Source organism: Squalius cephalus (genome assembly GCF_949319135.1).
Source record: "Squalius cephalus genome assembly, chromosome: 9".
NCBI classification, from domain to species: Eukaryota; Metazoa; Chordata; class Actinopteri; order Cypriniformes; family Leuciscidae; genus Squalius; species Squalius cephalus.
In genome coordinates, this window is record NC_137130.1 from 34,081,413 (window position 1) to 34,106,083 (window position 24,671).

Below are 24,671 nucleotides of genomic sequence, written 5' to 3' on the forward strand. Positions count from 1 at the left end.
TTACACATTACAACCTAATGAATAATTCATAGAGGCTGATTAGGATGATTTGGGCTTGTAGCAATGACAAACCCTCACATACATTTCAGCAACTTGTTAGGAAGGTCCATCAAATTGAGGTATGTTCTTTGTTCATTTTTTTATGTATTTTGGATTTTTTATTTTTTTCATATTTATTAATCATAATTAAAACATTTTGAGCTATCATCAAGGTAATATCCTATACTTTTGCCAAAGTTCCTAAAGGAGAAAACTTGGAATGGTTTGTTTTATGATCTTCATATCGGTGCTCTTTTGTACTGGATTTGAATGTCGTATCTGAGGGGACAGTTACATTTATGGTTATGTGACAAAGTTTTGCATGATTAGACAGTTAAGCCTGCAGTGTCATATATGAGTAGAACTGGTGATGGATTTTATGTTTCTTCAGTCTTTGAAAATTGAAAACTTGTGATCTTTAAATATGAAATATAAGTATTGATACTCTGTAATTTAATGATTTGTAGAATATATTAGTTGAACTGAGTTGTGGCTTTTCTATAAGTGTACCTGTCTCTCCATGTGTGAGGTGGGGTGGGGGTGGGGGTGGGGGTGGGGGTGAGGTGTGTAGAGGCAAGGGAGTGTGAGAGACGGTGAAAGTTAATATGGAAAAGAGCAGATCAGATGACACCTATTCAACTCCACTACACTGACAGATACTTCATGGACTCAAAGCACATTTGGGCAGCATTAATAAACCATCCATGCTGTCTTACACACAGCAGAGACAAACAGCAAGTGACTTACACATTCTCAATGCTGAAGGCTGCTGTCTGTTTGGTTAGACCTAAATCTTTTCTACACTGTTAAAAAAAAAAAAAATCTGTTAAATTTACGGTAAAAAAAAACAGCAGCTGTGGTTGCAAGAAATTTACTGTAAAACATACGGTAACAACATTTTAGGTTTTACAGACCTAACTTAAATGTACAGTAAAAATACTTATTTCATTATCTGATATAATGTTAATTTACCAACCTATTGAAGCACTAATATTTGTTTTGTACCATTGTAACACACTGACATCAACCAATCACAGTCACACAATCACATCACAAGCAGCTCTTCAACAAGATAATATTAATATATAGAAACTGCAGTGTCATTCACACAAACACTAAACACCATCATGGTAACACACATGAAATTTTAACAACATTAAATGTAACATAAAAACCTAATGTACTGAGACTGACTGAAGAAAAATATTGAAGAAACAGTTATTTCAACAAAAATGCATCAAATGTGAAGTGTCACGCAGGGAATTGTGGGAATGTCAATTTACGTTTTTTTTTTTAGTGTAAATTATACAATGACTTGTTCTTTTCACTTCCAAAAACTGTAAATTTAACAGTATTTTACTGTAGAATTACATTAAATGTACTCTACTATCACAGTTATTTACAGTATATAGTACGGAAATTTTGTTAACCAATAAACAGTTTTTCACCATAGCGTCTTTTACTGTTAAACTCACAATCATTTTTAGATAAAACTTCAAAGCTGCATTTAAGGAATTATGGAATGTGGGATTCAATTAAACACCTTAGCGATTTTTTTCTGTTGCACTGTAATATGCATAACAGTGTAAAACAAAATTCAGAATTTAAGAATTGTCTTTCTTTCAATTCATGAGTGTGAATGTGAATTGGAATTTGAATTGAGGTAAATAATTATGAAATTAAATTGACTTTGGGATAAATTAAAGCATTCTTGGAAAATAAGTGCCCTTCCACTTAAAAATAACAGTTTATTAAATCTAATGGAGATATATGAGCTAAGTCAAGTCACATGTACTGTTACAAAGTACAAAGCATCTTAATTAATTAAACTGTTTTATCACATAAACTGTTAAATATAAATGCATTGATTATCATATTACGAGTTATTCACAATGAGAAATGTACTTCCGTCAGTTCAAAATTGAATTACTATTCTGCAGCCTGTTTACTATACCTCAGTTCAGATTCATTTCAAATGAAGAAAATGTAACTTCTGATTTAAAAGGCATTTTCAATTTCACATTGAATGGTGCACAAGTATTCAAAGTATTATAATATTTTCTGTTTTCCTTGGGTGGTCTGTAAAATGTGTTTCCTTCTAAAAAAAAAAAAAAAAAAAGGGACATCAGTCAAAATTCAGCTGTGCTCTCTACCTCTCCAGAAAATAGATGAGGGTATGAAATATCCATCTCACACGGCACAGTCAAAGCATCCATCGGTCTAATCTCTCATGCTATTCATAATTCTGTGTGTGCAAGCCTCAGAGCCCCCACGGGCGGAACACCATTTACCTTTTCCACTTCAACGTGACCTCAAAATAAACGCTTCCCTCCCTCAGGAGTCTGCATGACTGGCAAAATCCATCACATTGATCTGATATATTAGACTCCGTAGAGCCATTATCATTTATTTAAAAAAATCTTGTAGAGGTGAATATGAAATGCAAGCATGCAAAAATAAAACCATCTTCCGCAGTGTGTCGGTCTAGGTGCTTCAGTTTTAGTCTTTTATTACGAATGAATGATGATGGTTGAGAGATTAGTGAGAATCATTACATGAGCAGAAGACCATTTATTATCGACCATTACATTATTTTTTGATGAGGTGTCATAATTAAACTTAACAGTAACCATAATGCTGATATTGGCACATTAATTAAAAATTAGCACCTCTGTAATATATACTTTTTTATAATTTGTCGTTATGCTTTACCATTTAAAGTCAGTATTTCAGTACTCAAATCATTCCACCGTTTTAAACTAAGCTGGAAATCAGAGCGTGTTTGTGCCTCGTTTATCATCACCCTGTAGTGAGGACAGACATCGGTCCCCATGTCTGTGGTATCTCTCTCCATACCTCTCTAGATTACGGTCAGGAGTGTAATCAGGAGGGAAAGTTTTGGACATCTCGACTCTAAATGATAAATGAGAGAGTGGTAGTCCTGAGCTACATGACGGAGTTAATCTCTGTTAAATCCAATCACGGAGAGCTGATTGTGACTTCTTAGAGCACAGTGATGGGAAAGTAGTATCTGAATCCATCAACGCATACTCCTAGACGCTAGCGAAACACGCAGCTTTCTTGCATAGAAAATAATTATAGACCCTTTTTTTCTTTTACTTTTTTTCCTGGCTGGAGCGCTATGATGACATTTTGTACTCCTGAGAATATTTGTGGGTTATTGAGTGTTTGTTGTTAAGGGGATGAGTCAAAGAAAGGTCTTGTTCTCCATGTAAGTAGTTACACTATTGTAATTGTGATGTTCTTTTTAAACTGTCTGCCCTGATGGCAAACACAGGTTACTCTAGAGAAGTGAACTAAAGCCGATTATGAACATAGTTCTTGATTTGTTTGTGGATACGTGTGTTTTGATCCTGCCTGTCAGATCATTACCACTGTTTTTGTGTAACTGAGGACTCATACCTAACAAAATGACCTAACACTAATGGTGTACCACAAGGCTCAGACTTAGGTCCTTTTTGTTTGTTGTAAATGCTTCCCTCTATGTGATATATTTTTAGGAAATAGAGCATTAGCTTTCTTTCTTATGCAGAGGACATATGATGGCAGCTCTAAATCTGGTATTTAATGCAATATATTGATAGAGATTAATTTTCTGTTATGGCGTCTTGTATTTCTCAAACATCAAGTAAAAGATAATAGCATCATTTTAGGATTTTGTTGTTTTAAAATTCTTGTGTGATTATCATAATTAGCCATGTGTCAACAAGCGTTCTCTAACCTGATGTGACCCCTTAGCCTGTTTAACTAAAGGAGACACATTTTAATTAGATTTAGTGTTCACGTTATACCATACTTCCAAAATGTGTCTTCATGTACACTAACTGTGAAAAGTTTGAATGCATAAAACAATAGTAACGTTAACAAAAATGACGAGACAACACAAATTAAAGAATGACAATTGTAGTGACCAGAAAAACAAAACAAGCACATGAAGCATTTAAAAGGATTGTTCAGGCACAAAAATAATAATAATTCTGTTATCATATTTCTTATACCTCACATGTTGTTCCGAAGCCTGAATGATTTTCCTTCCCACAAAATACAAGAGGAATGATGGGCAGGATGTTCTCGCTGTCAGGCTGTCAAGCTACAAAAATGACAAAAGAGCTTTGTTTGAGGAATGGAAAAAAAGCTTTGTGTGAGGAAAAGACTGAAATCTGGTCATTTATGTACTTTAAATCTTCCCTCTGATTTTCCTCAAATGCAATTTTCCTTTTGTACAATTATGAATATGTGTATAATCAAATTTGCCACATTGCATGTGGTTGCAAGGCACATGTTTTGCAAACTGATGTCAAACCTTGTGTGATATTTCAGTATACTGTATGTGAGCGTTAATGAGATCTGAGCCCTGCAGCAGAGGGGAAGATTGTTGACTAATGAATTTCATTCTTTCCATGTTATGGCTTCTGAAGAGTTGAAACATTACACACAATTTGTCCTTTTTGTAGCCAATTTTCTTACGTCTTGTCACTTTCATTGTTTGAAAAAGAACAGTGAACATTAAATGTGTAAACTATATGCTAAATTTCTCATTTTGTGTTCCATGGAGAAATAAAAATCATACCGGGTTGGAATGACATGAGGGTGAGAAAATGGTGACAGAATTTAAATTTTGTGGTGCACTATTACATTTACATTCAGCATAAAGGTGCAGTAATTTTTATTTAATTTTTAAGGACAAAAAGTCCATTGTCATTAATGAAGCAAGCAGATTTCTGTTGGTCAACATGGCAAATTTGTGTGACCAACTTGAACTTCTTGTGAAATCTGCATAGGGAAATCCTTCGCCCTCAGGCAAATTATATGAATTACTATTAAAATGACTTGATTTTGACCATGAAAATTCACCAAATTATGGTAAATGTAACTGTACCTACATGTATAAAGAACTGTGTGAAGAAATGTAATTAAATCTATGCTTTGAATTACTTGTAATGTTCAGGAGGTCTCTCTATGGGCTGTATCCCTACAAGTCAAGCATGATCGGTTTAGAGTCGCTGGCGGATCCATCTTCTGATTGGGACATCATGGAAACAATTGGGAAAGGAACCTATGGCAAGGTCTACAAAGTCATCAATAAGAAAGATGGAAGTCTAGCAGCAGTGAAAATTTTGGATCCCATTAATGTGAGTCATTTTTGGGCTTTCTGAGATTTTTTTCAGTTGTCTCATCTGTGTTCAGTATATTGCAATCATGTCCTCTTCATGATGTGAGCACAAGGAAACTGTTACTTCCATGTACTCTGCTTTCCTCGGGCTTTTCTTCTGAGAGTCTTAAACCTTCATGTTTACAGACTAGACCCAATAGATTCAAAAGGGGGCAGTGTGGCATTACTATTCAGTAATGAATCTGAAAAAAGTGTGCTGAAAATGTACTGTGAATATATGTAACCTTTACCTGTGCTATCTACAGTCAAATGAATTTATTTTAGGATGTAAGACTCCATATTTACAATGATTTGAACATCAAACAAAAACAGAAAAAAAAAAATCTTTAAAGGCATTTCTTCTCCTCTTGTCCTCTGGCTTGTCTCAGAATCCCAGTCACACTAACAGAGTAAGTAGATGTTCTTCCCTATAGCGCTATTGATTTTTGGAAAACTAGATTGGATGTTTTATTTGTATGCCTAACCCTGATATTCCCCATGTTGTGTGATGTCATTAGTGCTGCTTGATCCCCCATAACCCCCTGCTGCACAGTTCATGCATGGCTGCCCTTACTGTACCCATCGAACACCCTGCTGGTCATACAAGCACATGCACGAAAGCTTGGGAGTGTTATTAACACCTTTTTCATTGTCATCATCTATTCTGAAAAATTGTCTTTTGTATATGGTAGCTTTTTTGAATCAGCAGCAATGTCTAGCTTCAATTAAGGACGGATGTCCATGTAGTTTGTCATAGAATCCCATAAGAACACCATGCCATTACACACAACAAATGCAAATTATACAGAACCCCCACAAACCAGGGCGTTATTTTGCTTACTAACATATATGATTAATGCGGCTGTGCTAATGGTTGTGTCAGGATGTGGATGAGGAGATTGAAGCGGAGTACAACATCCTGCGCTCACTATCCAACCATCCCAATGTGGTGAAGTTCTTTGGCATGTTCTACAAAGCAGATGAGCTCTCTGGAGGGCAGCTTTGGCTTGTTTTGGAGGTACATTTCTTTTTCAGAGCTTGGATTTGCATTACATAGTCCACAGGAAATAGTTTCTAGGGCCCTGTTTACAGCTGGTATTAAGATGCGTTTTGTTCGATCTGAGCAAGTAGACGAGGGAGACACTTTCCCGTTTAGGCTACACCTGGTGTTATAATCCGTCTCTTTTGTCCACTTTCAACCACTTCTGTCCTGTTTTCTTCGAGGGGAGGGTCTATGGATGTTTTTTTTTTTTTTTATCTTTCGATCTAATGGACAAAATAAGCTCGCTCAATTTACATATGATACGGAGAAACAGAAAACATACAGAGAGCATCAGCTCTCATAGTTTCTGCTCTGTCAGTCTCAAGACCAGCCATACGCTGTGAGTGTGTTTTGGAAATCAGGAATGGTGAGAGAACATTGTGTTTGGTACATTTTTGTCTTCAGCCGACAAAAGTTTAAATCCCGTCTGCCTAGTGCGCTTCCCATTATGTTACTCATTAGATCAGTAGATGGAGAGCAGACGGTGTTTTGTGGCTGTTTGAACACATTCGATTACATGAGTGTTTACACTACAAAAGCAATCCGGTCGAATGTGTTTTCAACTACCTCTGGAAGTGGTCGAAAGTGGACAAGCTTAAACGTTTTAGACCCCGTTTACTCCTGTATTTAGTGTCCACTTGTGATCCGATTGACTAAAACGCATCTTAATACCAGGAGTAAACAGGGCCTAGGAGATTTCCATGAAAGTTGCATCCCCTTGTAAAGTGGTAGTTATTAGTATGGTACTTGTTAGTGTCCGCTTGTAAAGTTGTGAGGCATCTGTCTGATATTACAGTTTCCGGGTCCAAGCCTTCACCACAATCTCAACAGCCGTTTTTGAGAACTATTCATTTAGAGCATACATTTAAATACATACATTAACATCTTTTAAAACTCACTTTGTACACTACAATCTAAAAGCTAAGTTACTTCAGTCCAGTAAGTGTTCATTTTGAAATATTACTAACAATATTAAAGGTCATTTTACATTTAGTTTATAAAAATCAGTGAAGATTTCACAGTACAGAAGACGTGTACAACGACCTGAAAGTGGACATATTTATAATTATACTAAAGCCCTTTTATTTCCCAAAAAAGTATAAACTGTCAGTCAGATGACAGAAGGCATAGTAGATTGGTTCAACATGTTTTTTTTCTGCAGTTGATAATTGATACGTTTTTATCATGTTGATAATTTAGAGGTAAATTAGAGGATAATTTTTATGTCCAAATTTGCGTATCAAATATGATACATTAGGCTAGGGTTAACTGTACTAACATTCAAATTCATTATTTGATACAACGCTCTTATTCTACACATATACACTCACCTAAAGGATTATTAGGAACACCTGTTCAATTTCTCATTAATGCAATTATCTAATCAACCAATCACATGGCAGTTGCTTCAATGCATTTAGGGGTGTGGTCCTGGTCAAGACAATCTCCTGAACTCCAAACTGAATGTCAGAATGGGAAAGAAAGGTGATTTAAGCAATTTTGAGCGTGGCATGGTTGTTGGTGCCAGACGGGCCGGTCTATTTTAGAAGTATTTTACAATCTGCTCAGTTACTGTGATTTTCACGCACAACCATTTCTAGGGTTTACAAAGAATGGTGTGAAAAGGGAAAAACATCCAGTATGCGGCAGTCCTGTGGGCGAAAATGCCTTGTTGATGCTAGAGGTCAGAGGAGAATGGGCCGACTGATTCAAGCTGATAGAAGAGCAACTTTAACTGAAATAACCACTCGTTACAACCGAGGTATGCAGCAAAGCATTTGTGAAGCCATAATACGCACAACCTTGAGGCGGATGGGCTACAACAGCAGAAGACCCCACCGGGTACCACTCATCTCCACTACAAATAGGAAAAAGAGGCTACAATTTGCACGAGCTCACCAAAATTGGACAGTTGAAGACTGGAAAAATGTTGCCTGGTCTGATGAGTCTCGATTTCTGTTGAGACATTCAGATGGTAGAGTCAGAATTTGGCGTAAACAGAATGAGAACATGGATCCATCATGCCTTGTTACCACTGTGCAGGCTGGTGGTGGTGGTGTAATGGTGTGGGGGATGTTTTCTTGGCACACTTTAGGCCCCTTAGTGCCAATTGGACATCGTTTAAATGCCACGGCCTACCTGAGCATTGTTTCTGACCATGTCCATCCCTTTATGACCACCATGTACCCATCCTCTGATGGCTACTTCCAGCAGGATAATGTACCATGTCACAAAGCTCGAATCATTTCAAATTGGTTTCTTGAACATGACAATGAGTTCACTGTACTAAAATGGCCCCCACAGTCACCAGATCTCAACCCAATAGAGCATCTTTGGGATGTGGTGGAACGGGAGCTTCGTGGCCTGGATGTGCATCCCACAAATCTCCATCAACTGCAAGATGCTATCCTATCAATATGGGCCAACATTTCTAAAGAATGCTTTCAGCACCTTGTTGAATCAATGCCACGTAGAATTAAGGCAGTTCTGAAGGTGAAAGGGGGTCAAACACAGTATTAGTATGGTGTTCCTAATAATCCTTTAGGTGAGTGTACATCTTTTTACATTGTACTTATATATTTTTTAAAACCCTTCATGTAATACATATAGTAAATACAATTGCAACACGTGTTTTGCAATGCAACATCAACACAATAATGAGTAAATACATTTTTTGGAGTAAATACTTTTTACACAATTTTAATTTTAATTTTGTAAAGTTAAAATTGTAAAATGGAAATTAAAAATTTTACACAAATTAAAGACATTTAATATAAAGTGGGACCAAATGTAGCCCATATGCTTTGTTCACTACATTCCAAGTGAATGTTTTATTAGTGGAAATGTTTAGTGGAAAGGTCTAAAATGGAAGTTATTTATTTAAAATAATTTGTTAGCCTCCAAATCTCATTGAAGTGTGCAGACAGTTTGAATGTAAGCAAAACCTATTTAAAGCTCTGGAGAAGGGTACGATTTTGAACTCTTCCTGACACAGACTGGAGCTCGCGAGCTGCATGTTTTCACTGTATGGAAAAGTGCAGCACAGACATTACTATAAATATTTTATTTTGTGTTCCACAAAAGAAAGAAAGTAATATGTTTGGAATGTTGTATAGCTGAATAAAAGATGTTTTTTTTTTTTTCATTTTGTTATTTAGCATGTGCATGCATGATATGTCATAGCTGGTTTTACAAATACACTGCCAAGATGAATAAAAACACAGTGTGGTGTGTTTCGTTAGCCTATGAATCATAAAAAGTGCCGAAGTCTTACTAATTTAGCTCCTGTTGTTTGGTTGCCCTTTTCTTTATTACTGCATTAATCTATTTCTCTCTCTCTCTCCTTTTCCTCATTACTTTCCCTCTCTGTCTGGTGTTTCTCTCTGTTAGTTGTGTAATGGGGGTTCAGTAACGGAACTGATAAAGGGTTTGCTGATGAGGGGAAAACGTCTTGAGGAGCCCATCATCTCCTACATCCTGTGTGGAGCGCTTCTGGTGAGACACACACACACACACACACACACACACACTGAAGTAATCTGCTCACCCCAGCACAGGGAATGCTGCCTCAGCGCTCTGACCGTGCCAGAGTAGTTATTTTGGGTCATGATAGTGAGGCGAGACAGTGTCCAGCTGATCAGAGGCAGTCTGGCCTTCAGGCTCAACTAACTGACTTCAACTGGCTAAAAGTTTCTCTGGCTTTTTTCTCAGGGTCTCCAGCATCTTCACGACAACAGAATAATCCACCGTGACGTGAAGGGCAACAACATCCTCCTCACCACAGACGGTGGAGTCAAAGTGGTGGACTTTGGTAATGGCTACTGCTGTTTCTCTGCAGAGAGAGGTGGATTTTATTATAGAAAGAGAGTTTTATTTTGAAGTTTTATATACATTCTCCTTTCCATACTCCAACAATCTACACAGTGACCATGTTTTGTCAAGCTCCAAAATGGACCACATACTAGTTTTAGTAAAAAAAAAAAATTCATTCTGTTATTTTAACAGTACAGTGAAAAGACATTTAAACCAAAGTAAAAACAAACAACAAATGTATTTATGGTCATAAACATCTATAATGGTCATCAACATATATATATGGTTGATCTTACACCAATTTGGACCAGTTTATATTCCAAGATGGCTTTAACATGTTCTTGATGGGCAATAATGTCTGTTACGAACATTAGCTGGAAAATAACGGAAATAGGATATATTCTTCAAAAGAATATATGAAAGTGTACTCTCCTTAAGTACACTTATGTGGCCTTTTATTTCAGTAGCTTTTTTAAAAACATAGCTACTTTTAATGCTAACCAATAACTGACGTTTACTGGTTGTTTGTACTGGTTGCTGAACCAGTTTAGCTGGTCTTGAGTGCTGAGTCTGAAACATCAAATATGTTTGATTTACTGCCTCGGTTTATTCACAATTAATTTGTTGACCATACATGACATAAATTATTAGTAATGTACAGATACACATCATGTATATTTTACCATATTGTTCCAAATATATGACGACCCTGATTATAAGACGACTGCCCCTTTTTCAAGATGTACCTTTTGGGAAAAGGCTTTTTGATAAAAAAAAAAATAAAATAAAAAAAAATGCTTTTATGTGAAAATAATTTTCTATACTGCACATTTTTCATATTTAAAATTTTGTATTGAAAGTATGGTAAATACTGTTAAAATGTACCAACGATCTCATTCAAAAATAAACACGTGTTTTTGTTCAGATATATTTCTAAGAAAAAAACATCATCTTATATTCGGAACAATACGGTATTGTAGACATAATAAAATGAACAGTATGCTAATGATCTACCATGAGTTGTCAGCAAATGAAATGCTGCTAAATGGAGGTGGAGCCGTTCTGTCGTCTGTGTGCTTATCAAACGCATCCTCACACATCATGTGAATGGGGTTAAATGGTGTTTGGCATGGAAAGTGTGTGTGTGTGGGGCCATTGATTCTCGTCTGCCTGAGGCGTGTTTGTCCCGTGTGGATGTGAGAAAGAAGTGGACCCCTGCTGGGAAGCAAAATGGCCTCATCACGTAATGCTGATGAATGCTAATGTCACGTCAGATTATTTGCCACCTCCTAAATGTCTGAATCCTTTGGAGTTTTATTTGGTCCTACTTGAGAAATAATTGTACAGTTATTGCTGTGTATTATCACAGATGTAAAAAAAAAAAAAAAAAAAAACATATTCAAGAAAAAAAATTAAGGGAAAAATTTACCTCATGAAGGGAAAAAATAACCTTATGAACGGAAAATATAACCTTATAAAGTATGATTCTGACACATGTTGTCTCTGATCTCTTGCAGGAGTCTCCGCTCAGTTGACAAGTGCCCGTCTACGCCGAAACACATCAGTGGGAACTCCTTTCTGGATGGCTCCTGAGGTCTGTCCTGTTACAAAAAATAACACTTTTATTTCTAAATCTAGCCAGTCAACATCCATCTCTTCCTATGATCCAGTACAAAACATTTTATTGTTAAAGGGATAGTTTACCCAGAAATGAAAATTCTGTTATAATAGGCCTTTATCACACTACCATGTTCGAAAAGCATAAGCTTCAAATAGCAGCGTAAAATGCGCTCCACTGTATCCTGTGTAAATGGCAGGACCCACAGCACAGGATTGTTGTGATTTATTGTTGTATTCATCACAGATACTTTATCTAAACACATGAACCACAGTTTACAATCTTTAGCTGGCTATGATGAAACAAAGAAAATGGTGTCATGTTATTCCGGCGCATATTTCATATTATAAAGGTGAGCACACAAGGCTACTGTATGTGTATGTACAATACAATTAAATAATTACAAAAATAAATACAATTATTAAAGAGAATTAGGTCATACATCCCATAAAATATTAATTACGTAATTGTTAACAATAATAATGCTGTTAAAACATTGTTTTCATGCAATTACTTCACTTTCTGATACAATCATCAAGTTGAAGTTGTTCAAATAAAGGAATATTTCCAGCCCAAAGTTGATTATTCAAAAAAAACTGGTTTGATAATCCTGAAGTCAATAATTTTGACCTGTAGTCAATACTTGTATCCCTTAAAACGCACTCGGTTACTAACGTAACCTCGGTTCTCTCTAGATGAGGGAACGAGTGTTGCGTAAGCTAGCTTACTAAACGAGAACTAACGTGACCGAGTGCGTTTTCTTACGAGAGTACTCTCATGTTGCGTAAGCTAGCTTACGCTACGGGAACCCAATGTAAAACGCCATGCGTGCTAGGGTCATCCACACATGGCCCCAAGGGCATGTGCCCGGGGTACACATGATAGTGGGTAATATCTAGGCCAACGAGGAGTGAGCCTAAGAATATAACATAGACATATGTTTAATAGAATGGGTGCCTAGCACAGTATAACAGTCAGGATGGACGAAAGTCAGCCTGAGCTGCGTGATAAAATAATTAATACAGTCAGTCAGTCAGGTACGTTTTAGACTGAAAACAGCTTAGCCTGTAGGGCAGGAACTTCCAGGTTGTAAAATCTTATAAATGTAGACGGAGAGGCCCAGCCTGCCGCCATACAAATATCCTGGAGTGAAACCCCACTGGACCAGGCCCATGAAGAGGCCATGCCTCTGGTGGAATGGGCTCTAATGCCTAAAGGGCACCGAAGGCCTTTAGACTTATAAGCCAGAGCGATAGCGTCGACTATCCATCTGGAAAGGCTCTGTTTCGAGGTGGCTAGCCCTTTAGTGCGGCCACCAAACAAAACAAAGAGCTGTTCTGACTGCCTGAAAACAGCAGAACGTTCAGTGTATATTCTTAGCGCCCTGACCGGGCAAAGAAGATTTACGTCGTTCTCACTATCAGATCCTGGGAGGGCTGACAGGGAAATGACCTGCGCTCTGAACGGAGTGGAGAGCACTTTGGGGACATAGCCGTGTCTTGGTTTGAGAATGACTTTAGAGTCGTTAGGCCCAAACTCGATGCACGTAGCGCTCACAGAGAGCGTGTGCAGGTCACCCACTCGCTTGACTGAAGCGAGAGCCATGAGGAACGTGGTTTTGAACGAGAGACATCGCAGATCCACAGACTGTAGTGGTTCGAAGGGGTCGCCCTTCATAGCGTCTAGGTCCGTGGAAAGGTCCCAGACCGGAACCAGAGGGGGTCGAGGAGGGTTTAGTCTCCTAGCCCCTCTAAGGACGTGGATGATGAGATTGTTCCTTCCCAATGACTGGCCATGCAGGGGTTTTGTAAACGCTGCTATGGCTGCGACATACACTTTGAGCGTGGAGGGGGACCTGCCCTCGTCCAGAAGCTCTTGTAGGAAGGAGAGAATCTCCGTAACGCCACAGCGTTGTGGATCTAGGTTTTGAGCCGAGCACCAGCCGGAAAACACTGACCACTTAGAAGCGTAGAGCCGTCTAGTAGAGGGCGCTCTAGCCTGTGTAATCATATTTAGCACTCCTATTGGGAGATCAGCGGGGTACCCGTTGATGGCCCATACATGCAGGGCCCATAACTCGGGGCGCGGGTGCCAAATCGCGCCCCTGGCCTGAGAGAGGAGATCCTTCCTCACTGGGATAGGCCACGGGGCCATGCTCACTAACTGCATCAGCTCCGGGAACCAACCTTGGTTCCTCCAGAGCGGCGCCACGAGGAGCACAGAGCATTTGTTCTCCCTGATTCGCTTGATCACCTTTGGTAACAGCGCGATCGGTGGAAACGCATAGACCGGGCGGCTGGGCCAGCTGCGGGCCAGCGCGTCCCTGTCCTTTGCGAAAAATACTGGGCAGTGCGCGTTTTCTGATGACGCGAAGAGATCGATTTCCGCTCTGCCGAAAGTGTCCCATAGTAACTGGACTACCTGAGGGTGCAGGGACCATTCCCCTGGGGGAACGTTGTCTCTGGACAGCATGTCCGGACCCATGTTCCGACAGCCCGGCACATGCGCCGCTATTAGCAAGCGCAGGTTGTGCTGAGACCACACGAGGAGGCATTCTGCCAGTGTGTGGAGGCTCCGTGATCTGAGACCGCCCTGACGGTTTATGTAGGACACCACCGCCATGTTGTCTGTGCGGACTAGGACATTGTGGCCCTTTAAGAAGGGGAGAAAATGCCCCAAGGCGTTCTCGACCGCTTTCATCTCTAGACAGTTTGTGTAAGCGCCCTGGGCTGCCCACAGGCCGAAGACCGGCCTGCACTTGTAGAGAGCGCCCCAACCTGAGTTGGAGGCGTCTGTCGAGATTACTTTTCGTTTCGAGATCGTTCCCAGATCCATGCCTGACTGGTACCAGTCTGACACCTTCCAGGGCTCCAGTGCTGTAACACAGTTACAATACGGCCAGAGGTCCATGCTCGAAGCGGGACCCGCATTTTTAGCCAGTGCTGAAGAGCGCGCATGTAAAGTAAGCCCAGCCGACGCACTGCCGAGGCCGAAGCCATCAGGCCCAGCATCCTCTGAAAGCTTTTGAGAGGGAGAATACTGCCGACCTTGAAAGACGCTGCTGAGCGTTGTATCTGCAGCGCGCACTGTGACGTCAGCCGCGCTGTCATTGACACAGAGTCTAAGTCTGTTCCCAGAAAGGACATTTTCTGGCTGGGAGACAGCGAGCTCTTGGTCCAGTTGACTTGGAGACCCAAATCTTGCAAATGGCTGAGTAATAAAGCCCTGTGTGCTATCAGCTCTGCCTCTGACTGGGCTAGAATTAGCCAGTCGTCCAAATAGTTCAGTATTCGGATCCCCCGTTGTCTCAGGGGGGCGAGCACCACGTCCATGCACTTTGTGAATGTACGGGGTGCTAAAGATAGACCGAACGGCAGGACGGTGTACTGATAGCTCTGGCCCTCGAAGGCGAATCGCAAGAAAGGCCTGTGATGGGCCGTTATTCGAATCTGAAAATAGGCATCCTTCAGATCCACTGAGATAAACCAGTCCCTCGGGCGGATTTGCGCGAGGATTTGTCTGGTCGTGAGCATTTTGAACGATCTCTGCATGAGGGCTTTGTTCAAGCGCCTGAGATCTAGGATGGGTCTGAGACCGCCATCCTTTTTGGGGACAAGGAAATACCTGCTCTAGAAACCTGATTCGCTCTGCATCAGAGGGACGGTTTCTAGGATTCTCAGGATTCGGGCCCACCTCGTCCATAGTGCGGAGAAGGTTGGCATGATAAATTTGAAGCACAGCCATTGAGTGAAGCACTGAAGCGGCCTGACCGGCGGCGGCATAGGCGCAACCGATGAGAGCCGAAGTAGTCCTGCAGGCTTTCGAGGGTAGAGCGGGCTTGGACTGCCATCCAGCGGAGGGCGGGCATAGGTGTGTGGCTACCGCTTCCTCGCCGTCAACATTAGAGAGCGTCGAAGAGACAGTAGTCCGCAGCCTGGCAGAAAATGGTGCCTTCCAGCTCTTAGATAGCTCCTCGTGTAATTCCAGCAGGAAGGGAGCGGGCCTCGTGTGAGGCATCGAGCGTCGTCCGGGTGGGTTCCTCGGGCAGTGACCAATCGAGGTCGAGGTCCTCCATGGCCTTAGTGATGAGGCGGAGAAGTTCGGCGTCGAAGCTAGCCCGCACACCGCTCGACTCTTGCAGCCTGACCATTGGAGCCTGACCATCCTTCGCTCTCTGAGGCGATAAGAGAACAGCTGTCCTCTTCCGCGTTGTCCCCGTCGAACGGGGGGAGCGGTAGGGCGCTGGCCGGCCGTGATCGAGGTGGGGACTCAGAAAGCGATGCACACGGGGAGTTAGCCAGCATGCATTCGCTCACAGGGATGACCTCCGGTGCTTTTTACGGCACGGCACAGACGAGAGAGGCGGAGGGGCGGAGTCCACGTCAAAGGTGGCTAGTCAAGCCCGCAGGATCGACATGGCCATGGCGTCGCATTCCGGGCAGCCGCCCTTGGAAAGCGCGTGGTTCTGTCCCAGGCAGGAAACGCACAGGATGTGGCGGTCCCCGTCGCTGAGGGTGGCTCGGCAAGAGCCGCACTTAGAAAATCGAGGCATTTGCAACAACGCCTCAGCTCTTTTAGGAGAAGTGTGTCACGGGGCGAACACGCAATGCAATAATGGAAAGGATATGGGCGCCGGATAGCGCAGCAGGAACGGCGGTTGAAGCGGCGAGGAGATGGCCGGCTTCTGGTCTGCGAAGCAGATGGCTTGCCCGCTGTAGAGCTCGTCGACGGCGCAGGCTTCTCCGGAGAACCAGCGATGTGTACACTTCGCTGAAGAGATGTCAAATCAAAGAACACCCAATCTGGACTCAGGTCTCAATCTGGACTCTGGACTCTGGAAAAGGTTTTTTTCCTTTGACACACTTCCTGTTTCGAATGCGCATGCGTCGCGTCTGAACGCGTTGTTGTCTTTGGAGCTCGATTGATTTATAATTCTTGATTTCTCTCTAAACTCATTTACAACGAACATTTTCTACTTTTCCTCACCTCATAGTTACAACGCGGACTGTTGAGCAGACGTGTCTCAAGCCTAGTGATCCAACGCTGGATACTCTTATAGGTTACGTCCGTGGATCACGGCTGAACGCGTCTTCTCCGCACTCATTTACAAACAAACATTTTTTTTCGCCTATCGTGCGTCTACTCTACACCGTACCACTAAAAAGACGGATTATATCCAAGACTTCAGCCATAAATTAGTATTAATATTGATAGCATCACTGGTAGCGTCGTTGCTAACTTAACGTACTGTCCATCTGTTAAAATGGCGAATATATTAGATGTAAGTGGTCTACCTTTTGGTGCAGGTGAAGACACATTTGAGCTGCACGCGGTGCAGTCTGAGCTGGAAGCTGTTGAGAAACAGATCCACGACCTTTTAGTGAGACAGGCCGAGCTGATAGACCGGCGTTTGGCTCTTGAAACATCACGCGCGGATGCACACAAATCAGAGATTAACGTTACTAACCCGCTAACTCCGACCTCGTCTACTCCGTGCGTTTCTCAACATCGGCGAGCGTCGAGGTCGCGATCAGCCATGGTCTCGTTCACTCCGGCTCCAACATGCCACCACGAAGCCTGGATATTTCCGCAGCGGAAGACGCGAGTCAGGCCTAGACCAAGAAAACTCTCTCCGACCCTCCCGGTTTTCGAGATATCCACACAAAACCGCTTCTCCCCTCTTCGCGAAACAGAACGCGATGCTGTGATCATTGGCGATTCCATCGTTCGACACGTACACGCTACGTTAAATAAAAGTAAGGTGCATAGTCACTGCTTTCCTGGTGCTCGTGTTTCTGAAATCGCCGCTCGCGTTCCCGAGATTCTGAACGATAACGAGCGCGTCGGAACTGTGGTCTTGCACGCGGGAGGGAACGACATCAGGCTGCGCCAGACGGAAGTTCTGAAGAAAGACTTCAGGAATCTGATCGATACGGTACGCAGCACATCGCCTGATATAACGATCATTGTGTCAGGACCGCTTCCCACGTACCGTCTAGGTCATGAAAAGTTTAGTAGATTATTCGCGCTAAACGAATGGTTAATGTCATGGTGCAATGAGCAGAAACTACTCTTTGTAAATAATTGGAATCTGTTTTGGGAGCGTCCTAGGCTTTACCGTGCTGATGGCTTACACCCAAGCAGATTCGGATCGGATCTTCTGTCAGATAACATCTCCAAAATGTTAAATACCTTTTGACTAGTAACCAAAAGTCCAAATCATAGTCTCTGCTGCACCAATTTAACTGATATAAATAGTGTAGAACATTGCATAGAAACTGTGTCTATTCCTCGTTTAGTGAGATTAAATAATAAATCTACTGCAGGATCTAGAAAAAATCTAATTGTTATTAAACCAGAAAATGTTGCTATTAGTAATCAAAAACAATTTCTAAAGCTAGGTCTTCTAAACATTAGATCACTCACACCTAAGGCAGTTATTGTAAATGAAATAGTCACAGATAATAGCTTCGATGTACTTTGCCTTACTGAAACCTGGCTTAAACCAAATGATTATTTCGGTCTAAATGAGTCTACTCCATCAGGATACTCCTATAAGCACGAGCCCCGTCTGATTGGTCGTGGCGGCGGTGTTGCAACAATCTATAGAGATATTCTCAATGTTACTCAGAAAACGGGCTATAAGTTTATTTCGTTTGAAGTACTTGTACTAAATGTTACGCTCTTAGATGCTAGAAAAACATCCCTATTATCTCTAGCCTTGGCTACCGTATATAGACCGCCTGGGCCTTACGCTGATTTCCTAAAAGAGTTTGCAGATTTTCTCTCAGACCTATTAGTTAATTTCGATAAAGCATTAATTGTTGGAGACTTTAATATCCACGTAGATAATTCAAATGATGCGCTAGGGGCTGCGTTTACAGATTTATTAAACTCCTTTGGGGTCAAGCAAAACGTTACCGGACCAACTCATCGTTTTAATCATACACTCGATTTAATTATATCACATGGAACCGATCCAACCGATATAGATATCATTCCACAAAGTGACGATGTCACTGACCATTACATGGTAACTTGCATATTACGTACTCCTGTAATATGTCATGCTGCGTCGCGTTATCGATTAGGCAGAACAATCCTTCCATCTACCATAGATAATTTTTCAAATAGCTTATCTGATCTGTCTCAGCTGCTCAGTGAACCTAAACAAACAGATGAACTTGAGGAATTAACTAGCACTATGAGCACCATTCTCTCTGGATCATTGGATATTGTTGCACCCATTAGATTAAGAAAGGTTAGAGAGAAAAGTAAAGCACCATGGTACAACAATACTACGCATGTTCTAAAGAGAGAAACCCGTAATTTAGAGCGTAAATGGAAAAAAACTAACTTAGAGGTCTTTAGAATCGCATGGAAAGACAGTATGTCACGTTACAAAAAGGCCCTAAAAGAGGCCAGGGCTGAGCATCTCCGCAAACTAATAGAAAACAACCAAAACAATCCTAGGTTCTTATTTAACACTGTGGCTAGACTAACAAATAAACAGATGTCTCCTGAACAAAATATTCCGTTCCAGTTAAGTAGTAATGATTTCATGAAGTTCTTCACTGAGAAAATAGAAAACATCAGAACCACAATTGTAAACGTTCAATCCTCAATTGCGTCTTATAATTCAGCCTCAATTATCACCCCGCAAGAACAATTACAATGCTTTACAACTATAGAACAAAAAGAGTTAAATAAACTTATCACTTCATCTAAAACAACAACATGTTTACTAGATCCTATACCAACTAAACTTTTGAAAGAAGTGTTACCTATAGTGGAGGAGCCTCTCCTCAATATTATTAACTCGTCTTTATCTTTAGGTTATGTTCCAAGAACATTTAAACTGGCAGTTATAAAACCTCTCATTAAGAAACCACAATTAGATCCACATAATCTAGCAAATTATAGACCCATTTCAAATCTACCTTTTATGTCTAAAATACTAGAAAAAGCTGTGTCCGCTCAACTGGGCTCTTTCTTGCAAGAAAATGACATCTATGAAAAGTTTCAGTCTGGATTCAGGCCGCATCATAGCACTGAAACTGCGCTTGTTAAAATTACAAATGATTTACTTTTATCTTCTGACCAAGGCTGTATCTCAATACTAGTTTTACTTGATCTTAGTGCTGCGTTCGATACTATAGATCATACAATACTCTTAGATCGACTACAAAATTATACTGGTGTTCAAGGACAAGCACTAAGCTGGTTTAGATCGTATTTATCTGACCGCTACCATTTTGTTTATTTAAATGGAGAAAAATCGATCATAACTCCAGTAAACTATGGAGTGCCGCAGGGATCTGTGTTAGGCCCTCTATTATTCTCAATATATATGCTGCCACTTGGAAATATTATAAGGAAACATGGAATTAGTTTCCATTGTTATGCTGATGACACTCAAATCTATATTTCATCACGGCCGGATGAAAACGCTAAATTATCCAAATTGACAGAGTGTGTTAAAGATATAAAAGATTGGATGACGCGCAATTTTCTTTTATTAAATCCAGACAAGACAGAGGTACTAATCATCGGTTCAAAAAACCACCCACAAAACCTCTTACAATACAACTTTAACATCGTAGGATGTCCTGTTACTTCATCCTCTACAGTAAAAGACCTGGGTGTTATATTAGACTGCAACCTGTCTTTTGAAAATCATATTTCATATGTTACAAGAACAGCCTTTTTCCACCTTAGAAACATTGCTAAGCTACGTAATATGCTATCTGTTTCTGATGCAGAAAAGTTAGTTCATGCATTCATGACCTCGAGACTAGATTACTGTAATGCTTTATTGGCTGGTTGTCCTGCATCCTTAATAAACAAGCTACAGTTAGTCCAAAATGCCGCCGCTAGAGTTCTAACTAGATCAAGAAAATATGATCATATAACTCCAATTTTATCATCACTACATTGGCTACCTATAAAGTTCCGTATTAATTACAAGGTATTGCTACTGACTTATAAAGCCCTAAACGGCTTAGCTCCAGTTTATTTAACGGATCTTCTATCGCCCTATAATCCATTGCGCTCTTTAAGGTCAGTAAATTCGAGGCTTTTGGTCATACCTAGGATATCCAGATCCACCAAAGGAGGGAGAGCATTTTCACATTTAGCTCCAAAACTCTGGAATAGCCTTCCTGATACTGTTCGTTGCTCAGACTCGCTCTCCCAGTTTAAAACTAGATTAAAGACGCATCTCTTCAGCCAGGCATTCATATAATACTTTTAATCTTACAGTTAAATCCGACCTCTAGTTCATAAACGCCAGAGGAGAACTGGCCCCCGACTGAGCCCGGGTTCTCCCAAGGTTTTTTTTTCTCCATTAGGTCACCTGATGGAGTTTTTCGGTTCCTTGCCACTGTTGCCTTTGGCTTGCTCAGTTGGGGATATTTGGGAATATTTAATTTAATTAATCAATCAACGATACTATTGATCAGCATTACCAAACGTGGACGTTCCACTAGAAACAAACATTGATGTATTGTTTTATTACTGTGAAGCTGCTTTGATACAACCTATGTTGTGAAAAGCGCTATATAAATAAACTTGACTTGACTTGACTTGACTTGACTCAGCTTATATAGACATAAGCCACGCCCATTCTGGCGGGACGTGACGTGCACGGGCGCCCGCGCCCTCATTGGTGCTTACGTCACGAACAGTCCCTCGATAGGTTGCAGCAGTTGCTGCAGAGCAACCAATAGGCGTGCGAGCCGCCTTGCCTGGGTCTGCTCTGTGCAGCAATGCGTTTTATATTAATGCAAAATTAAGGATAATTTTTTGGCTTCAGTATTCTCGAGAAAAGGGATTTTCCCGTAGCGTAAGCTAGCTTACGCAACACGAGAGTACTCTCGTAAGAGAACTCACCTTTGATTACCAGAATGACATATTTAAAATATGTCTTGAAATAGTTTTTTCATGGCTTAAAATAGTTTGAATGTAATTCTTGCCTCATTAAGTATACGCAGTTCTATGAATATGTAAATCAGCCCCGCCTCCACTCACTCACACCAGCTCAGAGATCCACTCATTGATGATCACATGTAAACCTGAATGATTACAAGGTAGTTTGTGACGTCAGAAACACCAGCGATTTCAAACCGCATACAAAATTAATGTTTAATAATTAATTAATTGTTAAGAAGGCACATCTCTATACAGTAATACAGTATATACATTTGTATACAGTATATTGATAGATGCAGCTTTACCCACATACATACCGACTTATACTCAATATATATACAGTATATATATATATATATATATATATTGCAAATCCCAACTGTTTTATTGTTTATATCATCACAAAATGTAAACTATATTTTCGCCTAGCTCTAAATTAAGATATTTTAAACTTTAACATCATGATTTTCTGTAAAGCTGCTTTTCACAATGTGTATTGTGAAAAGCGCTACACAAATAAATTTGCTATTCAAAATAAATATATTTTATTTCTTATACTTTTGTGTATATTTTTATTTACTGTACTGACTGTAACAATCTGGGCTTCTTTAACCTGTGAGTAGATTCATGCAGCTTTGTTAAAGAATCTGCATTTTAATGCTGAGTGTGTTTTTGTGTATGTATTAGTGAGCTGTCACTGAGTTTGGTGTGTGTGTGGGTCGTGTGAAGGTTAATAGCTGAGTGCCGCTCTGTGAGAGTGAAAGAAAGAGAGGTGATGGGGCCAGTGGGGGAGGCCCCTCAGGGCCAATTAAAATACAGTCTAAATGAAACGCTCGGCAATATGCCGATTGGCTACAGTGTTTCTGACAAACTGATTTAATGCTGGAAAACAACATAAAGTAATTGCTGTGATTATTACAGTCCAGTAATGATTAAACATCATAAATACTGGTTAACTGGAGCTGAAATAAAATTAGTTTAATTTAGAAAATGGTTTGGCTAAATCCACATGGATATGCTGAGTAAATGAGCAGAAATTAAAGAACTTATTTAACCATTTTGAACCGTATAATAACGAAACTGATATGAATCCCTCTAGTAGACCATAGTCAGCGCACCATATTGACCTTCTGACAGGAGTGAAAACGAGGCTGTGACGGATAGCAGCACAGCAGTCTTTTCTGGAAAAAAGAAATACAGTTTTGAAAGTTGTGAGTTGTGGAAATACATGATTTTTGGCTTTTCTAGTGCGCATGCCATTGTAAAGAATGAAAGATTATCCCTTACAGCCTCGTTTTCGTCTCCGTAAAATTTAATTTGGCATCTAACCTGACTAAGGTCTACACGTAAATTAACTTTAGTTAGAAATTGAGTTGCCCAATTCGTATGAATTAGTACGAATCACCTAATCCTGACCCCGCCCCTAAACCAACCCATCACTGGGGTTTAGACAAATCGTAAGAGTCAGGTCCTACGAATTCGTACAAATTGGTCGTGAGATAGCGTTGGATATTTCTGCTAAAATTCCTTTGGGGATATCAAAATATCCACAAATCAATCAATAGTTGACATGCCGCAGAAGTATAATATTAATGTATAGAAGAGTATAAAATGAATGTAGATTGCATAACTCACAATAAGAATTAAATCAGTATTTGAGATCATATTAAGCTTGCTGACTTGTAATTAGTGTCTTGACAAATCTGAGCGCAGTTGAGATGTCTTCTGAAACTCAAGAGACACATCTGAGATCACTAGGGTCTTTTTCTCCATTTATTCTGAGAAATACAGTAATCTTATTTGTGCAGAGTGAGCATCATGGTTTGTGTGTGTGATGCCTGTGTTTGTCTGTGTGCAGGTGATAGCGTGTGAACAGCAGTATGACTACTCGTATGATGCCCGCTGTGATGTGTGGTCTCTGGGCATCACTGCCATAGAGCTGGCAGACGGAGACCCACCGCTGGCAGAGATGCACCCGGTCAAAGCACTCTTCAAAATACCACGGTAAGAGACACCAGGGGGAGCTATACTCACACAGCAAACGTGAGGACATAGAGGGAGGAATAGATGGAAGTGGAGATAGACAGGAGAGATTGAGGAAAAGTGGAAAATAGGAATAAGAGTAGAGAGAGAGAGAGAGAGAGGAAAGGCCCCAGCGTTCTCATGCACATTGACACTCTGACACAGAGCGTTGATCCCAGAAAATTGCCATATAATTGCTAGAGTGCCTTCTGTGTGAACGCAAACACTCTCAGGGATTGATCCCTGATTGATCAGTCCCGGAACGCTCCCTGTGTGAACAAAAGGCAGGATCAATGCCGTAAGGCGTGTGTCGTAGTAATGACGCTGAAGCTGAGATCGCTCACCAACACAGTGAAACGGTACAAGATGCGCTAGTTTATGATTGAATCAGAAAGAAATACACGAGCGTGGTTTCTAGAGAGAGAAATCGCAGATCATAAGAAAACTTAAGACAATGTGGAGACATTACACGTCACATCCTGATGTTACGTGTCTTTATGGGATGTGTGTGAACATATGCACAGATTCATGAAAATCACTTGCAGTGTGAATGAACCAAAATCAAAGATCCCGGGACACATTATCAGTGTATTTTCCGGAATCTCTGTGAAAGGGGATTCACTGTCAGCAGATTGCAGAAATTAAAACCAATTAAAAACACTTAAATAGGAGAGTAAACTCAAAGTCAAAGAAACATGTTGGTTTTGTTTGGAACTGAAATATGAAATATTGTAAAAATATTCTTCAACCTAAATTTTAGCATATTTTTTAGCAATTTTATATTACATCTTGTGAAAAGGGGCATAATATGTCCCCTTTAAAGCGTGAACTGTCATATTAATGCTTTATTCCATTGAATATTCCGCCGTGCTCTTCGTCATGCCTTGCTATATCCCCGTTCACACTCATGTAGTTTGACTGTTTTATTGTCACAGAATTGGGACATGTGTCATGATAGTCTGATTAATGATAAATGATAAGCTTTGGTGACAATCTGACCTTCTGCCATTTCTATGATCACACCATTATCACCC

At 40.5% G+C, this 24,671-nt stretch overlaps 1 protein-coding gene across 1 annotated transcript; it reads left to right on the plus strand.

Annotated features, from left to right (window-relative positions):
• Window positions 1-94: 94 nt before the first annotated feature.
• LOC307163925 (myosin-IIIb-like) lies at window positions 95-23,623 on the plus strand (the record flags this gene model as incomplete). Its single annotated transcript, XM_079880264.1, has 7 exons — window positions 95-119; window positions 5,009-5,192; window positions 6,096-6,230; window positions 9,645-9,749; window positions 9,966-10,065; window positions 11,585-11,661; window positions 23,474-23,623. The coding sequence occupies exons 2-7, from the start codon at window positions 5,046-5,048 to the stop codon at window positions 23,621-23,623; spliced, it is 714 nt and encodes a 237-aa protein (XP_079736390.1). The 5' UTR covers window positions 95-119; window positions 5,009-5,045.
• Window positions 23,624-24,671: the final 1,048 nt, after the last annotated feature.